General features: G+C 39.0%; 1 protein-coding gene and 2 long non-coding RNA genes across 3 annotated transcripts; 1 reads left to right on the top strand and 2 right to left on the bottom strand.

The window, feature by feature from the left end:
• Positions 1-5,800: 5,800 nt before the first annotated feature.
• Positions 5,801-7,461, bottom strand: LOC306964814 (uncharacterized protein). The gene is made up of 4 exons (XM_079558969.1): positions 7,248-7,461; positions 6,778-6,925; positions 6,576-6,685; positions 5,801-6,144 (listed from the first exon to the last, which is right to left on the bottom strand). Exons 1-4 carry the CDS (start codon positions 7,404-7,406, stop codon positions 5,836-5,838), a joined length of 726 nt encoding a protein of 241 aa, XP_079415095.1. The 5' UTR covers positions 7,407-7,461; the 3' UTR covers positions 5,801-5,835.
• A 1,111-nt stretch (positions 7,462-8,572) lies between these two features.
• LOC306964189 lies at positions 8,573-9,914 on the bottom strand. Its single transcript, XR_013792960.1, has 3 exons — positions 9,827-9,914; positions 8,931-9,049; positions 8,573-8,849 (listed from the first exon to the last, which is right to left on the bottom strand). It is a non-coding gene; the product is annotated as an uncharacterized lncRNA (long non-coding RNA).
• A 1,192-nt stretch (positions 9,915-11,106) lies between these two features.
• LOC306964082 lies at positions 11,107-13,592 on the top strand. The gene is made up of 3 exons (XR_013792948.1): positions 11,107-11,245; positions 11,965-12,027; positions 12,327-13,592. It is a non-coding gene; the product is annotated as an uncharacterized lncRNA (long non-coding RNA).
• Positions 13,593-14,542: the final 950 nt, after the last annotated feature.

Consider the following 14,542-nt stretch of genomic DNA (forward strand, 5'->3'; position numbering starts at 1 on the left):
ATACTGCATCAACAATACATCACAGACAATAGGTTTAGATAGTCTTTTAAGTCAGACTCTAACCGTTGTTATTATAATAGAAGTTACAATTGTCGTAAATAGATTGATGTTTCACCACTAGTTTCATATTTTACTTTTAACCATTAACAAGTGTTAATGGGATGATTAGGGGGGTCTTTCATCTCCCACTGGTGTCTCTGGCCAGAAAACTACACTTGCAGATTTTTCTGCTCTGACCCGGAGGACCAACACACACTAATGGAATCACGAAGAAGAAGCTACCAGGCTAATGGGCAAAGCTAATGGCGAGTAACCAACCACTGCTCCTCAGCAGAGCCCCCTCCCCACTGATGCCACAGACAGCGTGTGGAGGGGGCGTGTCGGAAAGGGTCAGAGGTTCTTAAAGAGACAGAGGCCTATTCCAGACATTCGCTACAGCCATTTTGAGAGAGCAATTTTATACAAGGCAGTTATTCTAATTTACTGCATTTACAGACCAACAGAAGGTTTCGTCATCATTGTAGTGTGATATAGACTGGTGCAATGTGATTGAAAAAAGCATAATCCCCCCTCTTTAAACAGCATTTACAGCCAAGATTGAGTGAAAAAAATATCTCCATTGTGTAATTGAGTTGTGGCACAATGTACAATATCCCACTCTCCCTTTGTCTTTTCTGTCAGCGTAGCATTTACTCTCACAGACGTTTAAGGAATAAAAAAAACATAACATGCTACGACACCTGCAGTTGCGCTTATGGCCTCTAGGGCACAAGTTACTTAGCACTGCTTTAAATCTTCTTGTGTTAGGGGATTCTGTCCCCTGGGTTTTGAATTTACAGGGTTGGTGTGCGTTCCAGTGGAAATTTCCTGGCTGGACCGCAGAGATCAAGTGGAACGCAGCATAAATGCAGATTTTGCTTTCAAGTGGCAGGTTCGTCTTGCCGAAGTTCAACTACAACATTTCAAAATTCCTTCATCCCATTCTCTATATATTTTGTAAATAATAATGTGTAGAAGCATCTTAGCATTTTTTATTTGCATTTGTTTTTCATCCCTTGTCTATATAGATGTATATAAAGCAGCACCGCATTCCCAGGACAAGTTTGCCTATTGAGGGATAATACAGTACTGTCATATCTAATTCCTGATTTAATATAGTGAGTATTGAACCCCAAAAATATATCCTAAATCCTCTCTGAAACAATCTTTATATCTAATACTGTATGTTAAAAAAACAAAAAACAAACACAACAACACAATTTTAAACTCCTAAAATCTTTGCAGTGACTTTTGGAGAAGTCCTACGTTCGAATACCCTCAGAGACCTTTGAGTAATCCTGGTGATTCGGTCTGACTCGCCCATTTTCATGGAATGGATGATGAGATACAAACAAACTGGAAATGAGCCTCTTTGCTGTTCATCGAAGCACCATCGTGACAAAAGTCCTTGGCATAAGGAGGTTAAGCATTAGATAAACTGTGCAACAATTGTACTTCTATCTGGAGAGCATTATCCACAGAAGTCAATATCAAGCTCTATGCTGTAGCTCTATAATCTTGCTGTGGTTTCCTCCGTCAACCCAACCTGCCAGATCAAGCTCTTTTTCTCCACCGGGAATTAACAGTATGCCATGAATGTGCTGTACCTATTTTGTCCTGTTTAAAACTTTAACAGATGAGGCCAGTTTAAATAGGTTTGCTGTGGTCAAAAATCCTTCCTAGCTATATTAATACTGTACATCCTAACACAGATATGGGCAAACATTTCGACACAGAGGCCACACAGGGCTTTGGATTGTGCCGCTGGAGTCAAGATTGTCCCAGGTTTGATCCAAGGGCCGGATGGGGCTTTTCTGTGTGAAAAGTTTGAACGTTCCCCCCCCGTGGCTGCATAGATTTCTTCCAGGTAGAAGTATTTTTCGGACTATAAGGCGCTACTTTTTTCACACGACCAGAATCCCAGGACCATGCGCGTTACAAAACTTCTGCGCAAATTCAACCTACCAGCTGCATTCATTCCTTCACCTCATCACCGGCAGCTCTCTCCAATCGTCCAATCACAGCCCTGCTCAAGCCACACCTTCACGACAGCCAATCACCGCAGCTGCTCATCCGCGCTCCAGCCGTCCATCGCTCAGGATCCCCTTTTTAAGGTCAATCACTCAGCTGTTTCCCAGCCGTGCTACGACCCTCCTCCACCCCTTTCTCCGCCTGGCCTCTCCTCGGCTCTGCTCATCATCGACTGACCAACCCAGGTCTCGTCTTCCACCACGGCCAGGACCCAGGCTCCGTTGAAGATATTCGGGTGTGCTCAATTGTTCAGAATTTACGGTTCTTTTCCAGTAAAATTGTCCCATGTAAAGCGCTTTGTAACCATATTTGTGAAAGATCCTCCCTCCTGAGACTGGAATAAAACAGGTTACATTCCTTCCATACATCCTTGAACCTTTTTTGTGTGTGTTTGTAGATAAATACCTATAAATAATAGAGTATCTATGTAGTCTATGTTTTTGGGTTGATGCAGGAAACCAAGTGTGATTGGAAACCCACACAGACACCGGCAGAGCATACAACTGCCACACAGAGAGACTCCACACAGCCTGAAATTAAAAAGGGATCTATTTGCGGTGACATGGAGGCCTCCGTTCCACCAAGCTACTTACTTATCGAGAATCGATTAGCCCAAGAAATAAGCCTTTTTTTCCCCCAAAGAATGTGCAAAATACATGTACATGCTCAAATTGACTATGTATTATAGAACCTTTTTCTTTTCATGACCTTTTCCTTTGTGCTTTTTACACCCGTGGGATGAGCTCAGGTTTGTGTTTGGGAGGGATTAGAGTAATTCTCAATTGTTGGCCTTTCAGAGGAAGAAGGTCAGTGAGCGTCACGTGTGAATCCTTCATTATAGAGCCAACGATTAGGACAGAGAGTCAAGGATACTTTAATGTTTGTTCTCGCCCTTTTGGAACTCGTTTTCCCACTGGGACATCATGATTGTCCTTACTATTATAATTTTTTTTTAATCATTATCGAGACTGAACAGACCGTCCTTTCCTATTGCAAAGACTCTCAACTCCCCTGAGCTTCAATGAGTAGGACTGAGAACTAAATGACCTAATCAGAGAAGAGCCTGGACTGCATCAAAACGAACATGGTGGCTTTTGCAAGCACAAAGAAATGTTCAAAAGAGGGCTGTCATTACCCAATTTGAGCCAGGAAAAAGGTTGAGTCCATCAAGTCTGTTAGCCATTATTTCACATTATTTAGGTTTATTTTTAGAGTATGTTGAAGATTGTCTGTGATCTCCTAATAAATTAAACAATTATCTGGAATCAAGACTTGAGTTTTTTCCAGCTTTGTTTGGTTTCAAGCAGTGGTTCTACAGTGGTGGTTTATGAACATTGATATAATATAATAAAGATGAGCGGGTCCCATTCAGCCCCATTCATTGTAAAGGTTCCCAAATCGCTGTGAAACTTAATGACCGCTCTCACAGCCTAGGCCAGAGCTTGATTGAAAGGCTCTGGGGCCAGTCAATGTACTGAAAATGCTTCCAAATTTCAGGCTGCTAAACAAAAACTAGTGTAGTTAAAAATGTTTCACCTACCCCAGCATTGTCACATGGGTCATTTTAAGCTGTTCTTGGGACGTTTGAAGTCCCATTATAATCAATGCTCCCAAGTGTAGTTTAGAGTCGCCCCTGGCCACCAGGGGGTGGTATTACAGCAATGTCAGCTCCCCACCATGAGGACCATAGAGAAGCGCGTTCCTCGCCCATTGGTTAGGAACCAATATGTGGTTGGGGAATATGTGGGAGCCTTTTCCAGGAAACATTTCCCACAACATCTACATAAAAATGTGACCTGGACCTCCGCTAACGCCTGTTTTTTTTAAACACACCACCTACCTTAGGGCATAACACTATCAAACAGTAATGAAGGGTAGGCGGGTGACGGGCAGCTGGGAGAGGTCACATGTTTCGACAGCTGCCCCCTCAAACATTGCTTTGTTTTTAAATGCAAAACAAAGCATAGGGTCCATCACAATTGCACCTACATTAATCTTTACCTTTGTGTGTACGCTGTGGGCGTACCTGTGTACGCCCATACGCGCATGTTTTGTATGTATATGTGGATGGTGGGTATTTTGATGGCATCGCCGTTGCCTCTGTCCATGCGGTTGCCACCACTGCATCACTGTAGCCCATGTAGAATCAACAGATAGTAATAAAAATGAAAGAATTTCCTTTTGATTTAATAAAGGGAAAGAAAGAAAAGGGAAGAGAGAGAAAGGGAAAAGAAAGAGAGTGGTTGAGATGAAGGTATGTTAATATGTGTATGTATATGTGTGTATACATGTATGTAGGTGCGTATGTGTATATGTGCACGGGTGGATATGCAGATTTATATACATGTATGTCTATATATGTTTATATGTCTTCTCTACTATTATTAATATAAGTACTATTTATTATTATCTTTATTTATTTGTATTTTTTATTTTTATTTTTGTTATTATTATTATTAATTTATTACCATTCATTTGCTTTCTCTGCACTGGCTGTAAAAACAAAACAAAGCAAAAAACAAAATATATTTGTGTTAGTACATTACATTTAACCCGATTCAGAAACAATTTTATTTTACGTAGTGTTTTGGCCACTTGCGATGACGATTCCAAAACTCAAACGCAAAGAAATAAATCACAAACTTGCAAAATTATCCCCACATGCAATAAGGAAAGCAGTCCCAGATCTTCACCCCCGCCACACCTGTGGAGGAACTGAACGTCCAGCTGTGCCAAAGGCTCTCCAAGCGCGCTCTGCGCTATTACGCATCACACCTCCCCAACCGCAGCAGCAGCCACAATTTACCGCTCTCATAGTTTATTATATTATATGGGTGGGCTGGTTATCACCATTTTACTCACAACAACATCGATACCAAAGCACAACTTTGGTATCACAATGTCTTCGTGAGTCCTTCTTCTCCTCCATATGCATCACTGCCAACTCCATATCTCTCCTATTCACTTCCATCGCTCTCCGCAAACGTCCTCGTGTCTCAGACTCCGTGTCACCCGTGTGTCCGGTTGTTGGTTCTGAATCGGGTTAAATGTAATGTACATACCCTCAATGGGAGCTTGGGGGCGCTGTTTTAGCAAACGTCTTTTATGGTGGTAATTAAGGGATAAGACAAACGACCACTTGTGTCGTACACTGCAAAAAAACCCTTTCTTAAAATAAGAAAATTGATCTTGTTTTGGGGTAAAAAAGTCTTATTTTAAGTGAAATTATCTGCCAGTGCAGTAAGACATTTGCACTTATTAAGATTTTCTTAAAACAAGAAAAAAAAAAAAATCTTGAAAATCTTGTTTTAAGCCTTATACACTAGTTTCAAGTATTTATTTTAAGACATTTTATCTTATTTTGAGCAAATCTATTCTTGATTTAAGTAAATATTGCTTGGTAGGATTTAGGCAGAGACCAATTCTAGTGCACCACAGATCTCAAAATAAGCTTATAATTCTAACATAGCTAGAGATTCTAGATTTAAGCAAGCCTTGCTTTGAGAATCAACAATACATTTTACAAAAGGAGATTGCTGTGAAATAGCTTTTTTTATTAATTATAAAACATTAACAATGTTTCTTAATACGGTTTTCTAACCAACAAAGTTTAAGATGAGTTTGAATGATTAGCAAATAATTGGAAAATGCATAGCTTTCTTTAACAATATTCCTTATAACAAAAGAGTGAAAGAATGCTCTTGCCAAAACAAAGAATTGCAAAAACCAAATACATTCCAGAACGTCCTTGTAAAGGTGAGTGTCCTACCCAACAAAAGCTGCAAACTCTGCCATCGCCTTTTTATAGGCAGGAGTTGCATCATTGTCCGTGATGGGATCTTGAAGCACTTCTGTCTGCAGTGCTAGCAACAAGGATGCAATGCATTTGGGGTATGCCATGTGGAAAACGTAATAGTAAGCCATAATGTATAGAATGGCTTCCTGGAGCTTGGATTTTGGAAAAGATGAGATGGGAGTTGAGCCAGCACATATGAAGCAGCCATCCTCGTCAATGAGCAGGACTGGTGTGCAGAGAGGTCGCTTCTGGAGAAACATTCCTGGTTCCTGTGATGGCTGAAAGGAAAAAAACTAAGTATTAAACTGTTGAATACTTATGGCAAGTTTCATAACAGATAAAATAACTATACAATCGACAATAGTTCTTAAACTTTTCACATCAAATACAACCTAATCGTATTGAGCTTTACATGTGACACAAGTCACCCTGGAGTAGACTGACAGTCTGACACTGAACACATCTGTGTCAACAGTCCATCCATTCATACACTCACACTCACAGATTCGCCTGTTGTACATGTTTTTAGTGGTGGCGAAACAGGAACACCCAGCGGAATCATTTGCAGACACGGTGAGAGCATGCAAACTCCACACAGAAAGGCCCCGTCCGGCCCGGGATCGAACCCCCGACCTTCTAGCATGAGTGCTGGACCACCATGCAATAAAAAGGAATCTTACAAACTTACACACAACATAAAGAATCTTACCAATAAGATATGGAACAGCGCGTCTGATGCATTGGCCAGTTTCTTTGGAAGGGCAGCATTAGAAGGAAATAGCACTGGGAGGCACTTCAGTAGCTCAATCGCTTGTTCTTCTGGGGAAACAAAAATGAATGCGTAGATTTTATTTAATTTCATTTACTTGAATAGAATAAATTATTTAAGAATGTCAATAAAAGTGACTTACCTTGAGAGAGTGACATAGGTGGTTTCATTGCCTTCTTGTAAACTGCATAGAAGATTATTTTTTCCTTGAAGACTTCCCAGCGCTCTCTCAGCTCCTTGACATAGTTGTGCTGTGTTTTGGAAATGATTCTCCCCACTTCGTCAAGGACCTTAAAAGGTATCAGAATTTTACTATAGGATTCCTTAAGATGAGGCAAGTGCAACTGGCTGCAGTTAAGACAGCCACCTAATACACACTCAAAACCAAATTTAACTAAATTAACCTTAATCTACAGGTGAAACTCGGAAAATTAGCGTATTGATCAAAAGTTCATTTACTTCAGCAATACAACTTAAATATTGAAAATTGAATAACAGAAATAAATGAACTTTTGAAAGATATTCAAATATTCAGAATTTCACATTAGTGGAATTTATGCAAATGACAATAGCCAGAGAGTATCAGCCAACTAAAACCAAATAAAAACGTACATGGTCAATGTCTTTGAAGCAGGGATAGGCGTGAATTATCTTCGCTGCCTTATCTGGCTCTTTTAGCAGGTCTGCATCTATGAAGTTTCTCCTTGCTTCAAATTCTAAATCCAACAGTTGGGCAACTGCCTCCTTGTCTTGTTTTGACTTTCGATACATTTCTTGCAGTGTTTTGTAGTGTCGGGCCTGGGAAATCCTGCTGTCTTGCAGTTTGGGACCTACACCAAAATTGAATAGAAAATAATGAAATTTAGATTTAGTCTTTGTTCATTGTACAAATACACATGCAAAAAATAATCATAATAATCTATATCTCAAGAGAAATATCAAAATCATACAATTAGGCCATTGTACAAATCAAAAGTAAAACTAACATTTCAAAATCTATTTAGATATATAAAACTACTCTTGACACTGATACTCATAATCTATTTTGATATCATAGTAATAATAAAAACAAAACAAAGCTTGTGTGTAGACTGGCCTATCACATTAACGGTACCAAACTTTTATTTTTGTTCTTTTGTTCATAGAGATCCATAAGGTGACTTGCCTGATTTAACTAGGTTCTCGCTGGCCGTATTAGGGGAGTGAACCTGTGGCCTGTCTGGGGTGCAAGTGGTGCTTCTCGGAGTGACAATAGAAGCGCACGGGCTCATGTCCATGACCGGCTCTTCTGGCTCGTCTGGGAGTTCCTTGTCTGGAGTGTTCGCAAATGAAAGGCGCCTTCTTTTACCATTGCCTCTCGATGGTGTAGCTCCTTGCCATTTTCGTGGAGACTTTATGTTTTGGAGTCTCTTGCTGAGCTTCTTGAATATGTTGGACTGTAACACAAAAAAGTAATACTATTGTAAAAAAAAAATGTTTTAAAAATGCATTAAAATACAGCAGCGTTTTTAGAAAAACAAAGTAAAGACATTTCTTCAAAACTGGGCTACTTGTTACAACTAGAACACAATAAGACAAGGCAAACTCAAGAAAAAAGCTCGGTGCCAGTTTATTGCACCTCTAGCCCTGGACAAAATCAGGTTTGATAAATCAACAGTGTATTGTTAACGGAAAATTATTAAATCAATAAATGAAACATAGGTTATCACCTATGTTTCACTTACAGTATCCAGAAAATGACTTGATGAATTTTCCAAGATCATTTTAGGTCCAAACTCATCCTCATAAATGTTGGGACATCATCTCGATGTATTGTCTATGGCCAGTATATTGTTATCATTGTTTACAACTTACCCATGGACAGCTGGTGTCTGCCCAGTCAGCAACCATTGGATAGTAGTCCATGATTCGTCTAGCCATGGCCTGCAGCCCTTCTTTTGTGGGGTATTGCAGGCAGTCAGTCCCACCTGACGCCCTCACTGCAGTAATCATGGTGATAATTGTATTTCTAACCAGTCTACAGAATAGCTCTTTTGAAAGTCTGCACTCCCTTTCTCGCCCAATGCGTTTAAATTCAAAATATTCTCGCCTCACGTGCTCTAATTCACTGTCCGTATAAATTACATATTGTGGGCTTGGGAGCTGCACAATTTTTAAGGGGCTTTTTTTAACTGAAGGCTGAAGAGAAGCATCACTTTGTTCTGTTGCCTGCTCCTGGACACATGAAATACAAGCAGAAGAATGTGGTAGTTAGAACAGCCCAAAACATTAAGATAATTCTTAAGGATAACTTACCATTGGGTGGGCCAGGTCCCAAATGGCTTTCCTTCTTCGAAAGTGGTCCGGCCCAGGAAAAAGGTCCTTTAAATCTTCTCTTGTTAAGGTTTGCAGGACGTCTGCATCAACATTTGCGGCTGGAGCAAATAGAGAAATGTTACTCATTCATGAAGTCATACAGGATTCTGTGGTCATAACTGCTATACATTTCAAGTTTGTAAAATGTTTAAAGAAGTTCTTGAAATGTAAAATATGTATATTAGCTGAACTAGATAAATTGCACAGGTAAGTAAGACAGAAAAGTGAAGATCCTGATCTTCAAAATAGTGCAGCTCCAAAGTGCTCATTATATGTAGTACATTGAATCATTTTAGACTACGCTAGGAGAGAGTATTTTATATTAAAACGCATTGGATGAGTTTGGGCTTTCAGTATCCACAGAAAAAGCATGACTTCAATTATAAAACAACCCAGTGCAGATGATGATACTTAAAATTCATAGAGCTCACACAACTACTGAATTAACCATATACGCTAAAGTTTAGCCATAGCAATCTGGCAGCAAACCTAATTGTTCTTCGGTTCTTTTATCAAATCAAATTTATCTGTTGTTGACCAAAGTGCTTCCCAGAAAGGTCTAGTACAAAAATATAAAACAATACATAATAAACAAGAAGGAAACTTCTCATTTCTCAGATTCTGGCTGATATGTGCAAGACAGTGTTGGAGCTTTGGAGTAGAAATGTGTCTTAAGCACAGTTTTAAAATGGTCAAGCGTCTGTGGAGCTCTTATGTGGAGAGGCAGTTCTTTTTGTCATACAAAATGGCATTACTTTGAGTTTTTGAATACAATACTCAATTTACATTAATTATACCATATTTCATCATAGTTTGAGGTTTTGCTTCAATCTTACCTTTTAAAATCTCAACTGCCACACTGTCAAGTTCCGTCCTGTAAAGGACAGTTTGTCAAAGTAATCATAAAATTACTGTAGAAGTTATAATCCCCCTTTTCCCCAAAAACTTTTTATGCCTTGTTAAAAACATTACCAGTCTCTGTCTTCTCCAGCACCATGGCTCGATGTCTGGCTCGCACACGCCATCAGCTACAAAAAAAAAGAACAAAAAATGATTATCCAATCCAACAAACCCTGTAATATTACATGTTGTGCCTTTCTGTTTTCCAAAATAAATGAATCTCAATCATTTTTTTATAGTAAAGCGGCTAAATGTATTTAGTATATTTTATGCTGACTCATTTAGCATTAGCCTAGCTAACTTGCTAACGTAAAGTTATCTGATTATCCAGTCTAATAGACGAGTTATTTAACTCATCCATGTTTGAAAGAAAAGAGAAATTATAGTCCACTGTAGCAACAAAAGCTGCATCAACATCCAAGAATTGATAATATTTGCCTAAAATACCTTACTCCTACGGTTCTCTGCTTGATTTTTGCTGTTTTCTGAGCGTCAACGTCGATCTCATTGCGGCGACTCTCCCGCGCCTTCGGTAGCAATCGAACGGGAATTCCAATTAGCCTGAAATAGGGGTGCATTTGCTGTTTTAGGACAAACCATGAATTAAAGGTCTCGTTTGTACTGGAACATTCACTAATAATTTTAGACAATACACATACTGTATATAGGATATCAATTGAGAGATCAAAAAATGCATTTATTTACCTGACTCTGTTCCTAATGGTATAGTCCGCCCCCTCCCTCGCCCCCACATAATACAGCCGTTTTTTTCAAAATCTCTTTTCTCTCTCACGATGGCGGCGGGATGGCGCTGTGTCATTTGTTTCGTGTTCATGGCATTGACTTTAAAAGTACTACTGAGCCATGTCAACAAAGCTCATGGACGCAATCCTAGATTTCGGGCTATTTGTGGAATAGATGGCTGCACAGAAGAATATCGAGTATTTAACTCGTTCTACTACCACATTAAACGAAGACATGCATCCTATCTGGCTAATGGACGGCCACCACCGGTCACTTCTACATTAGCTCACTCGGGATCTCACGGAGATGAACGGTTCGACATACCCATTTTCTCCGGCTGTGCTTCATTCATGCATTCTACCGGCAGTGCTACCAACAATACTAACGCGGACCCCACCACCCTCGAAGCTAACGAAGCTAACGAAGCTAACGAAGCTAACGAAGCTAACGAAGCTAACGAAGCTAACGAAGCTAACGAAGCTAACGGCTTCAACAACGCAACGCTAGCTGGAACGACCACCGAACAAGAGCTCCTGGGAGGAGAAGAAGGGGAAAGGCACAACCAACATCTTGGTGTCCAACCCCTTGAAGCCCAAATGACCCCCAACACGGTAAGCATAATCGACCACCGTAATGTTTCAGTGTCACCAGGTTAGCTTAGCTACATTCGAATTTTAAATGGGACTGACTGAGACAGGCTGATGTAGTAGCATTGGGGAATAAAAATATTAACACAAATGTGAAGAACTATACGTACGCGTTTTGCCCATTACAACTAACGTCTATGATTGTGGTAACACAGCTGTTGATAAATTTATGCAGCAAATGTAAACTTACCGTTAGCATTAGCTGCGCACAATGTTTACATGAGAGTTCACTTGCGTGCAGCTAACAGCTGTTAGGTCCCGTCCTTAATCCGACTGGTTACCTGCAGTTTATCGCCAGACAAGTCTTTAACATTAGATTGCAATTAAGCTGTTTCACAGCCTCACAAATGTAAATTTACTTTAGCATTCATAGAAGTGGTGCAGCACTTACTTGATGCAGCCCATTATGAATAGGATGTTTCAGTAGGTAAACATGCATGTAGCTACAGTTAACACCTGTAATAAATATTTTATGAATAAGATCTTATTATTTATTCATTATGTTTTTTTTACGGTCAAGTTTACCCTATGAAGGTAAAACCACCATCAGTAGTATATAATGTCAAATTGTGTTATTATAAAATGTGAAACATAATGTAATCAGTTATGGGCATAAAGTGGGAATTAATTAAATGGGACATTTATTTATTTCTTTGGTTTTGTGTCTCTCATTTCTAATACAGGCTTTAATCAGACGTGCTGCTGCATTCACCGTTGATGTTCGCGAAAGATGCTGCATTTCCCGGGTAAAGTATCTACCTATCTCTTATCAGATTTTTGGAGACACATCCACATGGAGTGGTACAGATCCTTGAATGTTGGGGGAAATTTGCGTAGAGTGCACCATAAACACCATGTGTTATGGCAACAAAATTAATATCCAGCACCACCCATTCCATCCTACAGGGAAAACTGTATAATCAATCGACTTGTGGCTTCCAAGACAGAGCCCAGGGCACCCCAAAAACACTTTTTTTTTTTTTTCATTTATAGTGGAACAAATTGTATTATTTTTTAAAATAATTTTCTTTGTTTCTTGTTGCAGGGGAATGTCAACAACATAGTGGCAGAAGTGCAACAGTTTCAATTTGCCCTTTTGGAAGACCTGCGGAAGAGAGTGAGCAATGTTTTTGAAAGACATGGACATATGGACAACATTGAGCAACTTCGTAATGAGACAATGGCAACAATTGATGACTTCCCTGATCCCTTCGCCTCCCTGACCACGAGTTACATGCAGGACCAAACTATTAAAGAACTTTTTCATCCAGTTGAACCTGAAGAGGTTATCATCTCACAAAAGCTCTGTAGAGTTAAGAGAGGTGGAACAAGGGTACTTAAAACTAGGAACATTTCTTATTATTATGTGCCTCTCATCAAAAGTTTGGAACAATTTCTGTGTAACCAGAGAATATTCAACATGATTCATCACCCAGCAAGTTGTAGCAAAGATGGCTTTCTTAAAGACATTGTTAATGGAAGCATTTTTAAAAGTCATCCTTTATTTTCTGCTAAACGAACAGCACTACAGTTAATTTTATATTCTGATGAAATTGAAATCTGCAATCCTCTTGGTGCACATGCTTCTGTTAACAAACTACTGATGTTCTATTACTCATTAGGAAACATTGAGCCTAAATTCCGGTCAAAGCTTTCAGCCATTAGACTTCTTGCTATTGCCAAAGCTAAGGATATTTCAGAGGCTGGTGTGGATGTTATTTTGGAGCGAATTGAAAAGGATTTAAAGAAGCTCTACAGTGGTACAAAAGTAAAAATTGGAAGCAGGGAAACAAATATCTTTGGTGCTGTAATATCAGTATGTGGGGATACCCTTGCGCAGCACGATCTAGCTGGGTTTAAGTCTGGGGTTGGTTTTGCTTTTAGCAAGTGCAGGCATTGTGAGTGTGACTTTGACAGTATGCAAAGCAACTTTGATGAGCATGATTTTACTCCAAGAACACTACAAAATCATATCAGACAGTGTGAAGAAATGGAGAGGGCCAGTACAGAATTTCTTAAAAAATCCCTTATGACTACCTATGGCCTTAATAGAAGGAGCAAACTTGTAGATTTCCCAGCTTTTGATTTAATCCGGCAAACCCCACAGGATATAATGCATGTGTTACTTGAGGGTGTGGTGCCCTATGAAATGAAATGTGTGTTAAAGGCTCTCATTTTGTCTGGAGATTTTGAATTGGACTCTATAAACACAGGTATACAAGGCTTTTCTTATTCACCAGTTGATATACGTGATAAACCATGCCCCATCACTGTAAATACTTTATCGTCAAATGATAACAAACTTAAGCAGTCTTCAGGGCAGATGTTGGTGTTGATGAAAATATTTCCATTTATTGTAAACAGCATCAGTGCTAATGTATATGTCCAGTTTATAATAGGATTACTTGAAATAACTCAGATCATATTTTCCCCTGTTATAGCCATTGAAACATTGGAAAAACTGAGGAGGATGATTGAACAGCACCTAAAAGAGTTTACTCATCTTTTCCCTGCCAACAACATAACTCCCAAACAGCATTATATGATACATTTTCCTTCACAAATTGAGGCCCTGGGTCCCCTGAGAAGGCATATGTGTATGAGGTTTGAATCCAAACACAGATTTTTTAAAAAGTGGTCTTCAAAATTGAACTACAAAAATGTTTGTAAATCTCTCGTCCAGCACAATCAAATTGTTGAAAGCACACAAAATGAAAATAATAATATTTTTGCACATGAGAAAGATATAGGCCCTGTGGGTGAAGTGCCAAATTTCCAATATGTTGAGTCAAAGCTTAGAGATTTTTTAAATATTGTCGATGTCCAGCATGTCATTTCTGTCAAGTGGGTTATGTTAAACGGTAACACTTACACAACTGGAAAAAGCTTGATTATTACAGACACTGATAATGGATTGCCTATTTTTGGACTGATTAGTAATATTTTCATTGTTGATTCAGTTTTATTTTGTTGTGAATATCAAGTTCATGACACACTAGATTTTAATAGAAATTTGCTATCATATGAAATTAATGTACCAAATGTTGCCATGGCCACAGAATTTATTAATTTTGAGAAACTGAAGGATTACACTGCATATCAAGCTGTTGTGCTCAATACCAAGACATATGTTCCAAGAAAATATGATCTTACTGACGTATTGTAAAATGAAAATGTTTAATAAACATATTGTAAATATTGAGTTATTGACTCTTGTTTAAATTTATATTGCTGTTCTATGCAGGGATGCTTTTTGTAACG

This window comes from Gobius niger (assembly GCF_951799975.1).
Source record: "Gobius niger genome assembly, chromosome: 6".
NCBI lineage: Eukaryota > Metazoa > Chordata > Actinopteri > Gobiiformes > Gobiidae > Gobius > Gobius niger.